At 30.6% G+C, this 13,221-nt stretch overlaps 1 protein-coding gene across 1 annotated transcript in view; it reads left to right on the top strand.

Annotated features, from left to right (window-relative positions):
• LOC142318336 (uncharacterized) overlaps window positions 1–12,811 on the top strand; it is a 353,802-nt gene extending 340,991 nt beyond the window's left edge. The window contains exons 5-7 of the mRNA XM_075354919.1: window positions 7,914–8,041; window positions 10,965–11,098; window positions 12,150–12,811. Of these exons, the coding sequence (XP_075211034.1) occupies window positions 7,914–8,041; window positions 10,965–11,098; window positions 12,150–12,603 (716 nt within the window). The 3' untranslated portion in view covers window positions 12,604–12,811. The remainder of the gene's footprint in view (window positions 1–7,913; window positions 8,042–10,964; window positions 11,099–12,149) is intronic.
• Window positions 12,812–13,221: the final 410 nt, after the last annotated feature.

Here is a 13,221-nt window from a genome sequence, read left to right as displayed (position 1 = left end):
TAGTTCAGTTATAAGTAATTGGGTTAGTTGTTCATACTGATATTTTCTTCCACAATCACACAACTAGATAATTATAACCACTAGAAAATTACCGATGTAATTTTCAAGAATAATACAAAGAAAAATCAAAATAGATTACAAAAAATTTTAAATATACTCTAACAGCATATCTCTGTCAAAAATATACATATATTTATTCAAATATGTTCATTTGCTAGCAATTGCAGTAGGACCTGACATGGGACTTAAATCATTCCTGAAATGGGAATAATTTCTCAGGTATAGCAACATTCCATGAAGGCTTGTGTGAAGTGGTTAACCATAACATACTTCACAAAGCCAAGTTATTGTTTCAGATTGCATGTTAAGTCCATCAGAAAGCAGATAGTAAGTAATAGCTTCATTCTCTTGTGGATTGTTGTGGTGAAGTGAATACTATTACTATAAGAAGTAGAAGTTTTGATTAGTGCCTCTTGGTCTTCATATGCTTTATATGTATCACACTTAAAAAAGGACTGGCACCCTCTACTTAATACGGTTTCCTTAAGTACGGTTACTTAATAGGGTCTAAAAATTTACATCATTATAAACCTGACAAACAAAATGGGAGAAGGTTAATCTGTTGCAGCATCTTATTTTGAAATGAGTTTATATACTTGCAATTTTAATGGTAATATTAATATGGTATTATTAATTTTGTATGCAACAAGATCAAAGCATACTGTTTCAGTATGGAAATATATGTTCATAGAAATATAATATATTTTGGAACTCATTTAAAAAATTAATGTTCATAATTCAGAAAGTTAACTTCATATCATTGTTTGTAGTTAATATTATTATTATATATTCGTATTATTCATTTCGCTGAATGATATTTAGTAAATAAGAAATGTTAACATTAATATGAATTTATATTTATGAATCTGCTGTCTGTTAAAAATACAATTATATGATATTAAAAAAAGGACAAAATCAACTTCTATCAAATTAGAAAAGCAATCTTTTAATTATGTAAAATAACACACTAGGTAGCTTAAGTTTATGACTTATCTTATTAAGGTTCTAAGGCTTTAATTAAAAATTTTACTAAAAACTTTTATTGAATAATAAGATACTAATAACATCACTTTCTAAATATCTAGTAAATGCTTCCAAAGAAATAGGATTTAAATTATATTTTTAAAATGATCTTCTAAAGATGTGTTTCACATTTTTTAAACACTTCTAGAAAAACTCAAATATAAATTTAGAAAATATTTTAATTTTAAAATTATAAACCAGTATGTCATGAAGTTCCTTTGAGAATTTTTGACAATCTTCAACTAATCTATGCTGATTTATTTATTATATTATCTTCACATACATGTGCAACATTTTTATTTCATTTAGATTTTGTTTTCACTAGTAAAAACTAATTTTTTAACCAGTTCTCCTATTTATTTATTAATCTGGTATTTTGTAATGCTCCTTTGATTATGATTTTTCCTATATTTTTCCAAGAAAGTAGCAGGATAGCTTCTTTTTTCATACATGTAATAAAAAAACCAAACCAACACAATTTATAATGTATAGGAAACCATACAAAAAAAAACCTGAAAAAAAAAACCATACTTTCTTATGAAATTTTTAATAGGTAATAATAATTTATACTTAAAGTAATGATGATGATGATGATGTGATGATGACAATAACAATGATAATAATAAGACAAAATTTTATAAAATATTTTACATGAGTTAAAATTTACTTGTAAAAAAATCTTATCAATATGTATTTTATGAAATTGTGAGAATCTGCTCATTCACTAATGTAACTTAAGAGTTCCATAATAAAAAGATTGCAGAGGGGAGAGAGCATTCATTTATGAGATCCTATTCATGATTTCTATGTTAATTAGGGGAACTTTCCAGCTTTCCGTCTTCTCTTCCAATGATGAAAGCCAAACTAGTCAGGCAGATACCTCCAACCGAACCAAAAAGTAATTTGATTAGTGATTTCATTAAGGCTGGGGGCAGAGCTGGTAGTACGTCCCTCTAATAGTACAATTTGAGGAATAATGTGAGCAGTTTTTAGGGGTTTCCTGAAGACCCTCAAAGCGCCTCTGCAGCAGTTTGCAGACGAGTGATCCCAAGGCATTATGAGTTTAAGGCAATGTTCTCTGCTATGGCAAATGGATTTGAGGCACTTGCCTCTAAGCCAACTGAAGTTAAGAAGTTTATAATTAAAGAGGCAGTTTCCGTCCTGGTACCAGCGCCTGTGCCTATTAGGGCAGAGTGGAAACACCACGCTGAGGTGCTTAAAGGCAAGCAGGAGGCCAGCTTATCTCGCAAGCAGCAAGAAGTCATCTTCTTAATAAGAAAGAAGGGCTCTACAAAAACAACTAAAGAAATTAAAGAGGAATTTTAGACTGCTCTTACTGGGCAAGAGGTCAAATTTGAGAGTTAGGAACATAAAAGATACAAGGAAAGGTCTTAATGTCATAGCAGATGACAAAGAGACAGTTAGAGTCATTTCAAAATCTGTCATTAATAAAAAGTTGGAAATCAAGATGGATCAAAAACATAAAAGGAGGCCTTGAGTCATTCCCTATGATAGATTGTTGTCTGAGGAGAAGGCCTGTTTTGCTACTGCCTGATTGCAGGAGCAAAATATTGATTTGGATGAGGTAACATTCAAGTCTGAGTGCAGGTTTTTGTTCAAAATTAGAAGAGATAATACCTAAAGGTATCACAGTGTATTCAAAAGTGGACCTACACTGTTTAACAAGTTTGTTGCTGAGGATCGGTTGCTTTTGGATTTTTCTTGCAGAATCATGAAGTAAATTGATCATCAGAGATGTTTTAAGTGTTATAGATTTTGTCATAGGGCAAAATTCTGTTAATATGCTTCACTCTGTGTGCATTATGGTGATAAGGGTTGCCAAGCGTGAAGAGGTCCTAAAAAGTTTGAGGGTCTTACTTGTGTAAATTGCAGAAGACTGCACAAGGATTGCAAGGATTTGGTCAATAGTAAGGACTGTGGTTGTTATTTTAGAGCTTTTGAGATGTATTTTAATTCATTCCATGGTTAAGATGGGCTGATAAATTCTCAAAGTACTTATATTGCTCAGATCGAGTTAGGAGAAATTGTTGAAAGGAGGTCTCTTGATACAATTCTTCTACAGTATCTATATATATGGTACAGGGTGATCTGCCAGGTTTTAATAGTTAGCAAAAATTTTATACTGGAAGTAATAATATGTCTGCAATTCTGTGTAGAAGTACATTGGATTGTATATTTTTAAGGCAGGTTTCTGATATTCATCTTGTCATTGTTAAACTTGTTATTGATAGTCTTGCTTTCTATGTTGTTAGATCGTATTTTCAACATAGAGATTACTGAGGAATGTTTAAAAAAGTGGGATAGAAAATTCTTGGTTCATTCTTGGTCTTGTTGGTAGCACTCCTGTAGTGCTTGGTGCTGATGTAAATGCTAAGTTGCTTCTTTGACATAATGGAATCACAGATGATAATGATGAATTAGTTGATAACTTTGTTGTACAGTATGGATTAAAGCTCTTTAATATTTTCAGTGAGTTACCAACAAATATCAACACACAGAAGGAGATTGTTTGCTGGAACAAATATTAATATTATTGTTGGTAGGAATATTCCTGGTAGAGTTTCACTTGGTTTGTTGCTGATGATTGGTCTAGTGATAATCGATTATCTTTGAGTTGGTTAGGGAAGTATGATATGCTTATAGATGTAATGTCCCTATTCATCAGGGACGCTTCCTTCACAGGAAGGCAAACGACTAAATTTGTTAATATTCTTTCTGTAAGACTCCATGTTGTATACCGAAGTCTGGATGATAATCAGTTGGAAGACTTTCTCTGACTTTCATCAATGCTGCTGAGAATTCATTTCACTATAGTCGGCTCAAGTTGCCCCTTTGTAGACTAGACAGTTGTCTTTGTTCAAATCATGAATTATCCATGGATGATTCCATGAATCATCTCAGGAGAGCTGTTCAGGGGAGAATGATCTGAACAGCGAGCGGTTATGGTAGATGACTATCAAAGGCAGAGGTCTGAATATTTTTGTTTAGTCAGGATATCAAGAAGGGATTCTTGGCATTCTTTTGTTAGAGAGCAAGGGAATAAGGATCCTTGGGGTGTTATGTATAGAGTCCTACGGCGAATGCATAAGAAAAATATTCTTTTGTCAGCTGTCGTGATCTTCCAGGATGTTGTTTCTAATAAAGCTAAGATTTTAAATATTCTATTGAATGACTTATTGATGAATGATGTTGGGACTAATGAAATTTTGTATCATCTGTGAGTCTGAGAGGAAGTTGCTGCTTTTCATTCTGGTGTTTTATCTGTGGAAATTACAAAGGCAAAGGTACATCAGGTAATTTGCAGTTCTAGTAGGAATAAAGTTATTATGGAATCACTGTGGAGCTCCTTGTGCATTCTGCTGGAATTTGTGTTGTTATTTTGACTAGAATTTTTAACAGGATGTTCTTTGCTGGCTACTTCTCTGTTTACTGGAAAAAAGGTGTAATAAAATTGTTGTTTAAAGGTGGTGACAAGGACCCCTCTGTGAGCTCCTCTTATTTGCCTTATATGCTCCTGCCAGTTATTGGAAAAGTTTTTGAGAAGGTTTTGTATCTTCGGATTATTGATAGATTGAATTCTAGAAAGTTGTTGATGGATGATCAGTATGATTTTTGCCCAGGAACAGGCACAGAAGATGGTATTCTTAAGGTTGTGAATGTTGTTTCTTCTAGTGAGTGAACATTGTTACTTCTTAGGTATCTTTTTGGACATATTAGGGGCTTTAATTATTTTAGGTGACCCTCTGCCCTATTTCAGCTGTAGAAGGGATGATTGTATGCAGAATGAGCTGAATGTGTTATATAATTATTTCAGCAATCGAGAAGTCTTTCTTCGAGATAGTGTCTCAGAAGTAGGAAAAAATGCATCTAAAGGTTGTCCACTGGTTAGTGTTTTAGGATCACTGCCCTGGGTTGTTGAATTATAATCTTTGATGTTGTTGAGGTTACTCAGTGGATGCTGCCCCGTCATCTCGTTTGCAGATGATGGGCTTTAGCTGGTTAAAGGAGATTTGAGGAATGAGACTGAATTCAGAACTGCCCAAGTTAGCAAGATACTCCAATTGTGGAATTTGTAACATAAGATGGTGTTTGTTTAGCCCAGAGAAAACAACAACGATGATGTTTCTCAAGGACAGAGTAGCTGTTACATGACAACCTTGTGTTTCAATGGCAGGATTTCAAATTAAGTATGCCCCACTGCAGAAGTATATAGGTGTTACGCTTGATGAGAATCTTTGATTCAAGGAGCACTTTCAATATACTGCCAAAAAGACAACTTCCAAAAGAAAGCAGAACTGCTTTCTTCAGCATTCAGATAACAGTTCACCCTAATTGGGACTTAATTACAGAACCATGCATATTCTACATAAAGGTGTATGTTAAGCTATAATACTGTATGCTGCACCTGTCTGCACTCATCAAATGAAGTACAAATGTTATAGGAATACTTTGTTGAGAGCCCAGCGTCTCCTGCTGTTATCTGTGATTGGTGCCTATAGGACTGTCTTGAGAGGTGGTTCTTGTTAATCAAAACAAGTGTTAACAAATTTATCCCGTAATTCTACTTACTCAAAGTACTCTTGATTTTTTACAAAATCAAGAAACAATTTCACAAATTTAATAAGCCTCTAATGAAAACGTATCATATCTCTCTGCTCAGGTCCACTTTCAGGACCAAGGTCAATGCCTATATCCTACCAAAGCTCATTGTTATCCTTACTGAGCATCAATTAAATTATGATGCCAAGAAGGTAGGCCAACTTACCTCTGGGCGCATAAAGAAATAGACGACCAAGACTTCCATTTATGACAAATCAGGTTGGCTGAATTGTCTGATGGCCATAACACGCATGGCTTTTTTTCTGATATAAGAAGTAATTAGGTAGATTTTTCCCAATCAGCATATTACACAGTTTCTTTTTGGATAAGGTTGATTTTCAAGGTAGGTTCCCCAGATTTAGTTTGAATAATTCAAGCTTGTGTCCAGAATTTAGGGCCATTGAAAATGTCCCCATGGAGGATGGCTGAGGAGATCTGCTGTTTTAGATGTATAGACATAATAGTAGCATCATTGGCTAGGAGCCCAACTGGGTGCTTACATTGCCAAGTTAGGCATTTTGGCATCCAGCCCTAGTTAGCTGAGATTTTCAATGTTAGGTTGAGAATGGATGTATGGAAAACTATGTGCTGGAGCTGCGATGTGGAGGGGTATTTTGCTTCCAAAAGTGGACCAGAGCAGAGATACATAAGAAATGTTTTTATTAAAGGTTTATTAAAATTGTGAATCTGTTTCTTGATTTTTAAGTAAATCAAGAGAACTTTGAATAAGTTGAATTGAAAGAGAAAATTGTAGTTACGATCAACACTTATTTTGTTGGTATAAGGATAATATTTTTGATGTTTAAATACTCAATCAAGTAATGATCTGAGTGCACAGTCTAATTGAAGTTAGATATAAGATAAGTTTTTGTATGAAACTTTTGGTGTTAGAGATAGGCGCAGGGATTGCGCTTCCATGAATTGGTTAATTTAATAGTTAAGAGTTGTAAATTATGGTAGGTGGTCGTAGTAGGAAGAGATCATATGAAGGCAATAGTAAGTTGTGTAAATACACTGATGGAAATGTCTGTCGAAGCATTTGCATCAATGGCATCCTGATAGAGGCTAAACTGATGACTGTGATGTGTTATCAGATTTAGAAAGTCTAAAAGATGACTTCTAGTAAAGCCCATCAGGGCTAGGAACAGAGGGGGTGGTGTGGCAACCAGCATCATCACAAGATGGATGTCTTCCCCTGCGGGTATCAGAAGAACTACAATAATCAGAAGGGTAAATAATGAGCAGTGGTTTTTTCAATTGCATCATTTAATGAGCTGCTAAGTTATTAACTGAGAAATTTAAACATTTATTTAAACAAAACAACAAAGAATTGATTAAGGAATAATAACTTATTAACATACTGTAATGTTACAATGGATTCTACTCCTTATTTTTAAGGATTTTCTCAGACAAAATCAAATAATCATTATCCTATATTAAAATGAGGGGAAAATATGCTACTTTTTATGAGTCATGGTTAACAGTTATTAATTTTCCCTACTAAATTAAAGTAGTATATAACTGTGTATATTATTGTTTCACTACAAGAATGGGTACAATAATCTGTTGCTTTACATTATCTGTTACAGTCTTTCTTATAACTATGACAGATGTACAATATTTGAGATATAAGTTTCATAAATCAGAGCTGATTTCAATGAAAATAATGATGTTCATTCACAATGAACAGAATGCTATAACTTGTAGGGCTGAATAAATATTTTGGTGGGGTTGGCATACTGATACAAATTTGTATTTTCAGCTAAATCAAGAAGACTAAAGGAAATCACTTTACTTGTTATTTTATTTTGTAAAAACCTGACATTGAATGATTTTTATTTTTGAAAATGGCAAATTAATTTTTTGGAGTGACTTGTGAATCATGTCAATCACATATATCATTATGATTATGGCACTTAAAATGTTTACAATTAAAACCTTATTATGTTGTATACCACAAAAGTACATAAAGGTTTTAATAATTTATTCATGAAAATAACATAATACAAAAATTTATATGAAATGAAATATGAAATTTATGAGAAATAATACAATATACTGCTACTAGCAAAACCATAAATATCTAAAACCTTATAAAAAAATATATTTATAAAAAACTGCTTTGTAAAACAAACAAAAATATTTATAAACTTATAAATCTTTAAGTTAAGTTACATATTAAACTAATAAAGCTTTTTCATTACTTTCAGGTGTATCATCAGTGAGTTCTGCTACTAATTCCTCAGTCGGGAGTCTGGGAGACAAAGGTCGAAGGATACAGTTTCCCAGACAACCTACTTCTGGTGCCATTCGTCGCTCACAGACACAAGCAATGAAAGTAAATTTTTTCTTTTGTTTGTTTTTTTTTTTCATATTTATTCATTGACAAAGTATATACTTAAATGTTGACATTAATGATCATTACAGATCAATAATGATCATTAAATGTTGTCATTCTGATTATTAGTCCACTTAAAATTAAACTGAAAAATCATTAATACTAATATGGAACTGTTCCATCTTAATTTGATAAAAATAACCATACAAAGCTGATTAGAAAAGTCATAAAAAACACAAAAAAGCATTGCTTTGTCCTATATTTAGCATTATATAAAAGTTCAAGTATTTCAGTTAAGAAAGATAATAATATTTTTATTTTTTATTTTTTATTTTTTTTTATTTAAAGATTCACTTCTGTCATCCCATAGAATGAATCCTTATTACTTTAAATGATAAGAATATGGTAGGCAGCTGAAACACTAAGAGGAAATGAAGTGCACAGCAGAACACACAACCTTGGTATGCTATGGGACAAAGACAGAATCAATGAAGCATGACTAACTTGAAACAATAATTTAATTGAAATAGAAACTGTGTTATATTTTTTTATATATATATAAGTATATTTCCTATGGAACATATATGGTGATAATCATGCACATACAGTTTTGATGACCTCTTTTTTAGAGCTCCTTTCTTCAAACCTCCAAAAATCTACTCTGTCCTTGAAGAAGTGGCCAACCTCCTTACATCTCTGCATTGGTGAAAGGTCCGATGTTAGCCTTAGAAGGAAACATTTAAAATCGCTTATTGAGTGAACTGGGAGTATGATATTTGACCCTATATTATATTTACTGTCAAAAAAATTCATCAAGTCTCAAATGGTTTTTCTTTTCTCAAGCTTGGTTACATTAAACAATTTTTTAAGTTCTTCTCTTGTAACACCTGATGGTAGGATGGTCAAAACTTTTGATGAAGCCATACCAAGAACTTTTCTTGGACGCATTCTATTAGGTTAGATGTTTATTGCCTTTGCAGTTCCAGATAACAGTTGAATTTTCTAATTGGTATCTAACTATGGATTTTTACAATAAATTCAAGAGGGTTTGGCTTTGGCAAGGGATATATGGAGTGGTTCAAATCGTAACTAAAAGGAAATTTGGTAGAATGTCATTCCGGCCAAGTTTTTATATTTTTTGTATTTTTAACATTTTTATATTTTATGTTTTTATTTGTTGTTGGGATAATAATTTAAATTTTTTTATTTAAATAAAAGATTTTAAATTTTTGTATGGTTTTAAAGTATAAGTTAAATTTAATTTAAAAATATTTTTAACAAAATTATAAGTGAATGGGCAGTATGCTGTCATGGATTGCAAGTGTCTGATGGTTTTGTATTATATATAATGTATGCAGATGATGTGAATCAAATTTCACAAAGTCGTTTTGTTATGTAATGAAATAAGGTAAGTCATCCTATTTCAGTTGTTCTAATTGGCTATATATATATATATATATATATATATATATCATTAGCTTACAAAAAATTTCAGTACGAATAATGATATTGGTTAAATTTAATACATTAGCTAAAAACATAATACATAATTTTTTATGATTATTAGATAGCCTGATTAAGTGTTTACTGTTTGTAATGGTTTATGGTTTATTATACATGTGATTCAGGAGGAAAAGGAAATAATTTGGAAACTGATTCTAGAGTTTGATTTAAACATATGTCCAAAAATACTTTGTTATCGAGTTATGGCTAGCAAAAAATTTCCCCCGGAATTCGGTTCCCCTGGTGAAATGAGGTCATACTTAAATTTTTATTGTCTTAGAAAAGAGGTAAAATTCATGGTTTCTTATATTTTTTGGCTTGTAAAATTGAATAAAACAGTTCCAAAACTGTACCTTTAAATAGCTTTCATGATATCCAACGTAAAACAAAAAAATTTGATGACAGAAAACATTTTTTTTAGATTTGAAGTACAATAACTTTGTTAAATGACTAATAAATGTGCATAAATTTTACTATCAAAACTTTTAAATTTAATTCTGGGGAAATTAATGTAATAAATTTTTTTTTTTAAATTAAATTTTATTATTGCATACATTTTATGGAGCATTTACTGTATGAAGAAAGATAACATACATACTGTCTTCACAGCAAAAAAAATTCTGTATGTATAGCAGCATTGTAAGATACCAACGTATCTAAAAAGCAGTTTATTACTTTGTAAGGATTATTACAAACTAAGGTATTTTTTTATGACAATCCAGCTTTAAATAGCAGAAATTTGTATTACTTTCCCTGTACTGCTGATTTAAAATACATTTTGTAAAAAAAACATTGATTATGGGAGAAATGCATTTTTGTTTACTCATTAAAAACAAAATACAGATCACAAAACTATGATGTCTTATTCTCACTGACAAAACAGTCATCCAAAAATGTTTAAATTACTACTTATCAGGAGGAACATATTGTTTTATCTACGTACTCACTCATTCTCTTAGAATAGTAAAAATCTAGGTACTGAATTATGCCCATATTAATACAATGTATATCAGGCTTAAATCACCAGATAGTTTAAATTTTGCAAAACCACTTTTTAGTTATTTAGCTGATTTAATCTTTTCTTGTACAGTGTGAAGCAATTTATTACCAGGATGAAACTTTTATGTCCAGCTGATTGAGTTATATCATTTCTCATCTCATTTATCTCTTCCTTAACTACCACCAAAATTCAAAAACAGTTCAGTTGTCTTGAATAAAAAAGGACTGCCATGTTAGTACATAATTTTTGGAATGGTTACCATTTATAAGAGAAATGTAGAAATAGATAAATAATCAATAAATTAGCATTATTGCTACTTTTTTTTAAATTACTGAATAATAGCGTAAATAGATTGGGATATCAGTAGTAGTATTATTTTTAGAAATAATTCTGTAGTGATTTCATTTAATTGTTTTCCAGTATCGTCTTCAAGAATACAAGGAACCTGTTAGAACAGATCCTCAGGATAAGGGACCGTCCCGACTGCCTCCAATTCAAGAATTTCAAAGAGAATTTAGAGCTGGAAAAGAACGGTCTTCTTCCACTAGAATACGGTATAAATCCATTGAAATTCTATATTCATAACTAGATAATAATATGTTTTTTTTTCAGTTTACCATAAATATTATGTGTAAATGTTATCATCTGTAATATGAAATAATTATCAACACGCATTGATTTCAAGCATATTCAACTCAATTATATTTATCAATCATACAAGCATTATTGTTAAAAATGCATAGTATAAAATAAATTTTTCTTTGATTCACCTAAAAAACATGAAAATGAAGACACATAATTGAGGCAAAATTACTGATTACAAAATACAAACTTATTTTTTATTTTATGTTAGTAAATTAACAAAAATTAATGGTGAAAAAAAATTCCACAATAAACGTTTATTACATGCCTGTGTCTACTTTAATCAATACTACCTTTTTAAACAATATACTACTTTTAAGTTTATTACTATAATACATGTAGTCATACTGGTTGGATCCTTCTGCAACAGGCCAATGGATGAAAGCTCTTGTAGCTGGAGGCATCAGTTGGTGTAGCCTTGCTCTGTTGTGAGTAATAATGTAATTAGCAAAAACATAGTAACGCTCTATGAAAAGGTTTCAACAAAGAAAGTTAGCCAGGTTGTATTGGGAAAAGGTTTTTGAGCTTACTTATTAATTTTTCTATGTATCTTTTAATTATCATTTTATTTACCATTATTGTAATTAAGTTACCACATTTACTCATTGTAGCCATTTTTCAAATATGCCAGTCATCTTATGATTTGGTTATTTAATTTTAATACTTCAAAACATTGTAGTAAAATGTACATTTTTTAAAATATGTATATTTCTCATTCTATAAATATTATTTATTTCAATCATGATAAGATTATCTGTCCTGAGGCAGGTCCCTTGCAATATGTCTGTCTCCACTCTCTTCTATTTCCAACTAAATTTGAGTTCTTGAGATACCTAAATGGTTTTGGTATAAATTTACTGAGGATGGTACTACAAAAAAACTATGTCAACAAACTCTGTATACTGTTAATGCAAATAGAATTTTCAAATGAACTGCAATTCATAAATTTTCCTTTTTTTATAGGTGTGCGCAGAAAATTGTCACTCAGCTGGAGACAACCCATCCTGTAAGCAATAATTCTTCCTCTAATTACTTTAGAACTCCACTCAAACCGCCCAACAAAGAAGTAGAAAAAAGAAAGAAAAGTGTTGAGTTTGCTCTAGTTAAACAAAAAGTCAAGGATGAGAAACGAAAAGACGATAAAGTCACAGACAATAAAAAAACAAATGATGAAAATATCAAAGTAATTACTGAAGATAGTAAAGGAAGTAAGAAAAGTGATAAACGAGAGAAGAAAGAAGAGAAAAAAGAAAATAAGAAGGAAAGTAAAGGAGAAAAAAGTAAAGAAGAGAAAAAAGAGTTAACAAAAGCAGAGAAGAAAGAATTAAAAAAGGAAGCAAAAGCTGAAAAAAAGAATGCTAAGAAAGAGGCAAAAAGTGAAAGTAAGAAAGAAAAAAGTGATAAAAAGGATAACTAATTGCTCCAAAATCATGTAACTTAGTTATAATAACAAACAATATGCAAAACCATTCTTGTTACACTTAACAAAAACTGTTTTGTTTTCTATTAAAAAAAAAAACAAACAAATAGTAAAATGCAATAACTAATCTACTGTTAATTCTTCTTTAAATTAAAACTTTGAAAATTTATAAATTGTGTACTACTACCTTTATATACAGTAGTAATCTCCAGGTTTTATTTTTTTAAGAACTATACACTGATTTTAAAATGTATGATGCGACATTAATTTAAATTTAAAATAATTCTACATAAGTAAATTATGGTAATATTATATTTAGAATTTTCATCTTATAAATTTTATTCATTCAGATCATAAATCGCTGAATTGTTTTGAAAATACAAAAGTATTGGAGCTATGGAATAATTCTAATGTTCTAATAAAATAGATTTAATAAAATGTCATCATTTTAATGTGTTTCTTTGAATTTTTATGGAATCTGTATATTTATCTTACGTTTGTATATTCATATTAAAAAACCAAACAATCTTGCTTATCATATCTAACTTTCTATTGGGTTGAATTATACGATTATTAATAAATATTCACAATTTATGAATTAACAATGGCAGTAAA

The sequence above is a fragment of the Lycorma delicatula genome, chromosome 1, assembly GCF_047948215.1.
Source record: "Lycorma delicatula isolate Av1 chromosome 1, ASM4794821v1, whole genome shotgun sequence".
NCBI classification, from domain to species: Eukaryota; Metazoa; Arthropoda; class Insecta; order Hemiptera; family Fulgoridae; genus Lycorma; species Lycorma delicatula.
This window is presented reverse-complemented; position numbering and strand designations above follow the sequence as displayed.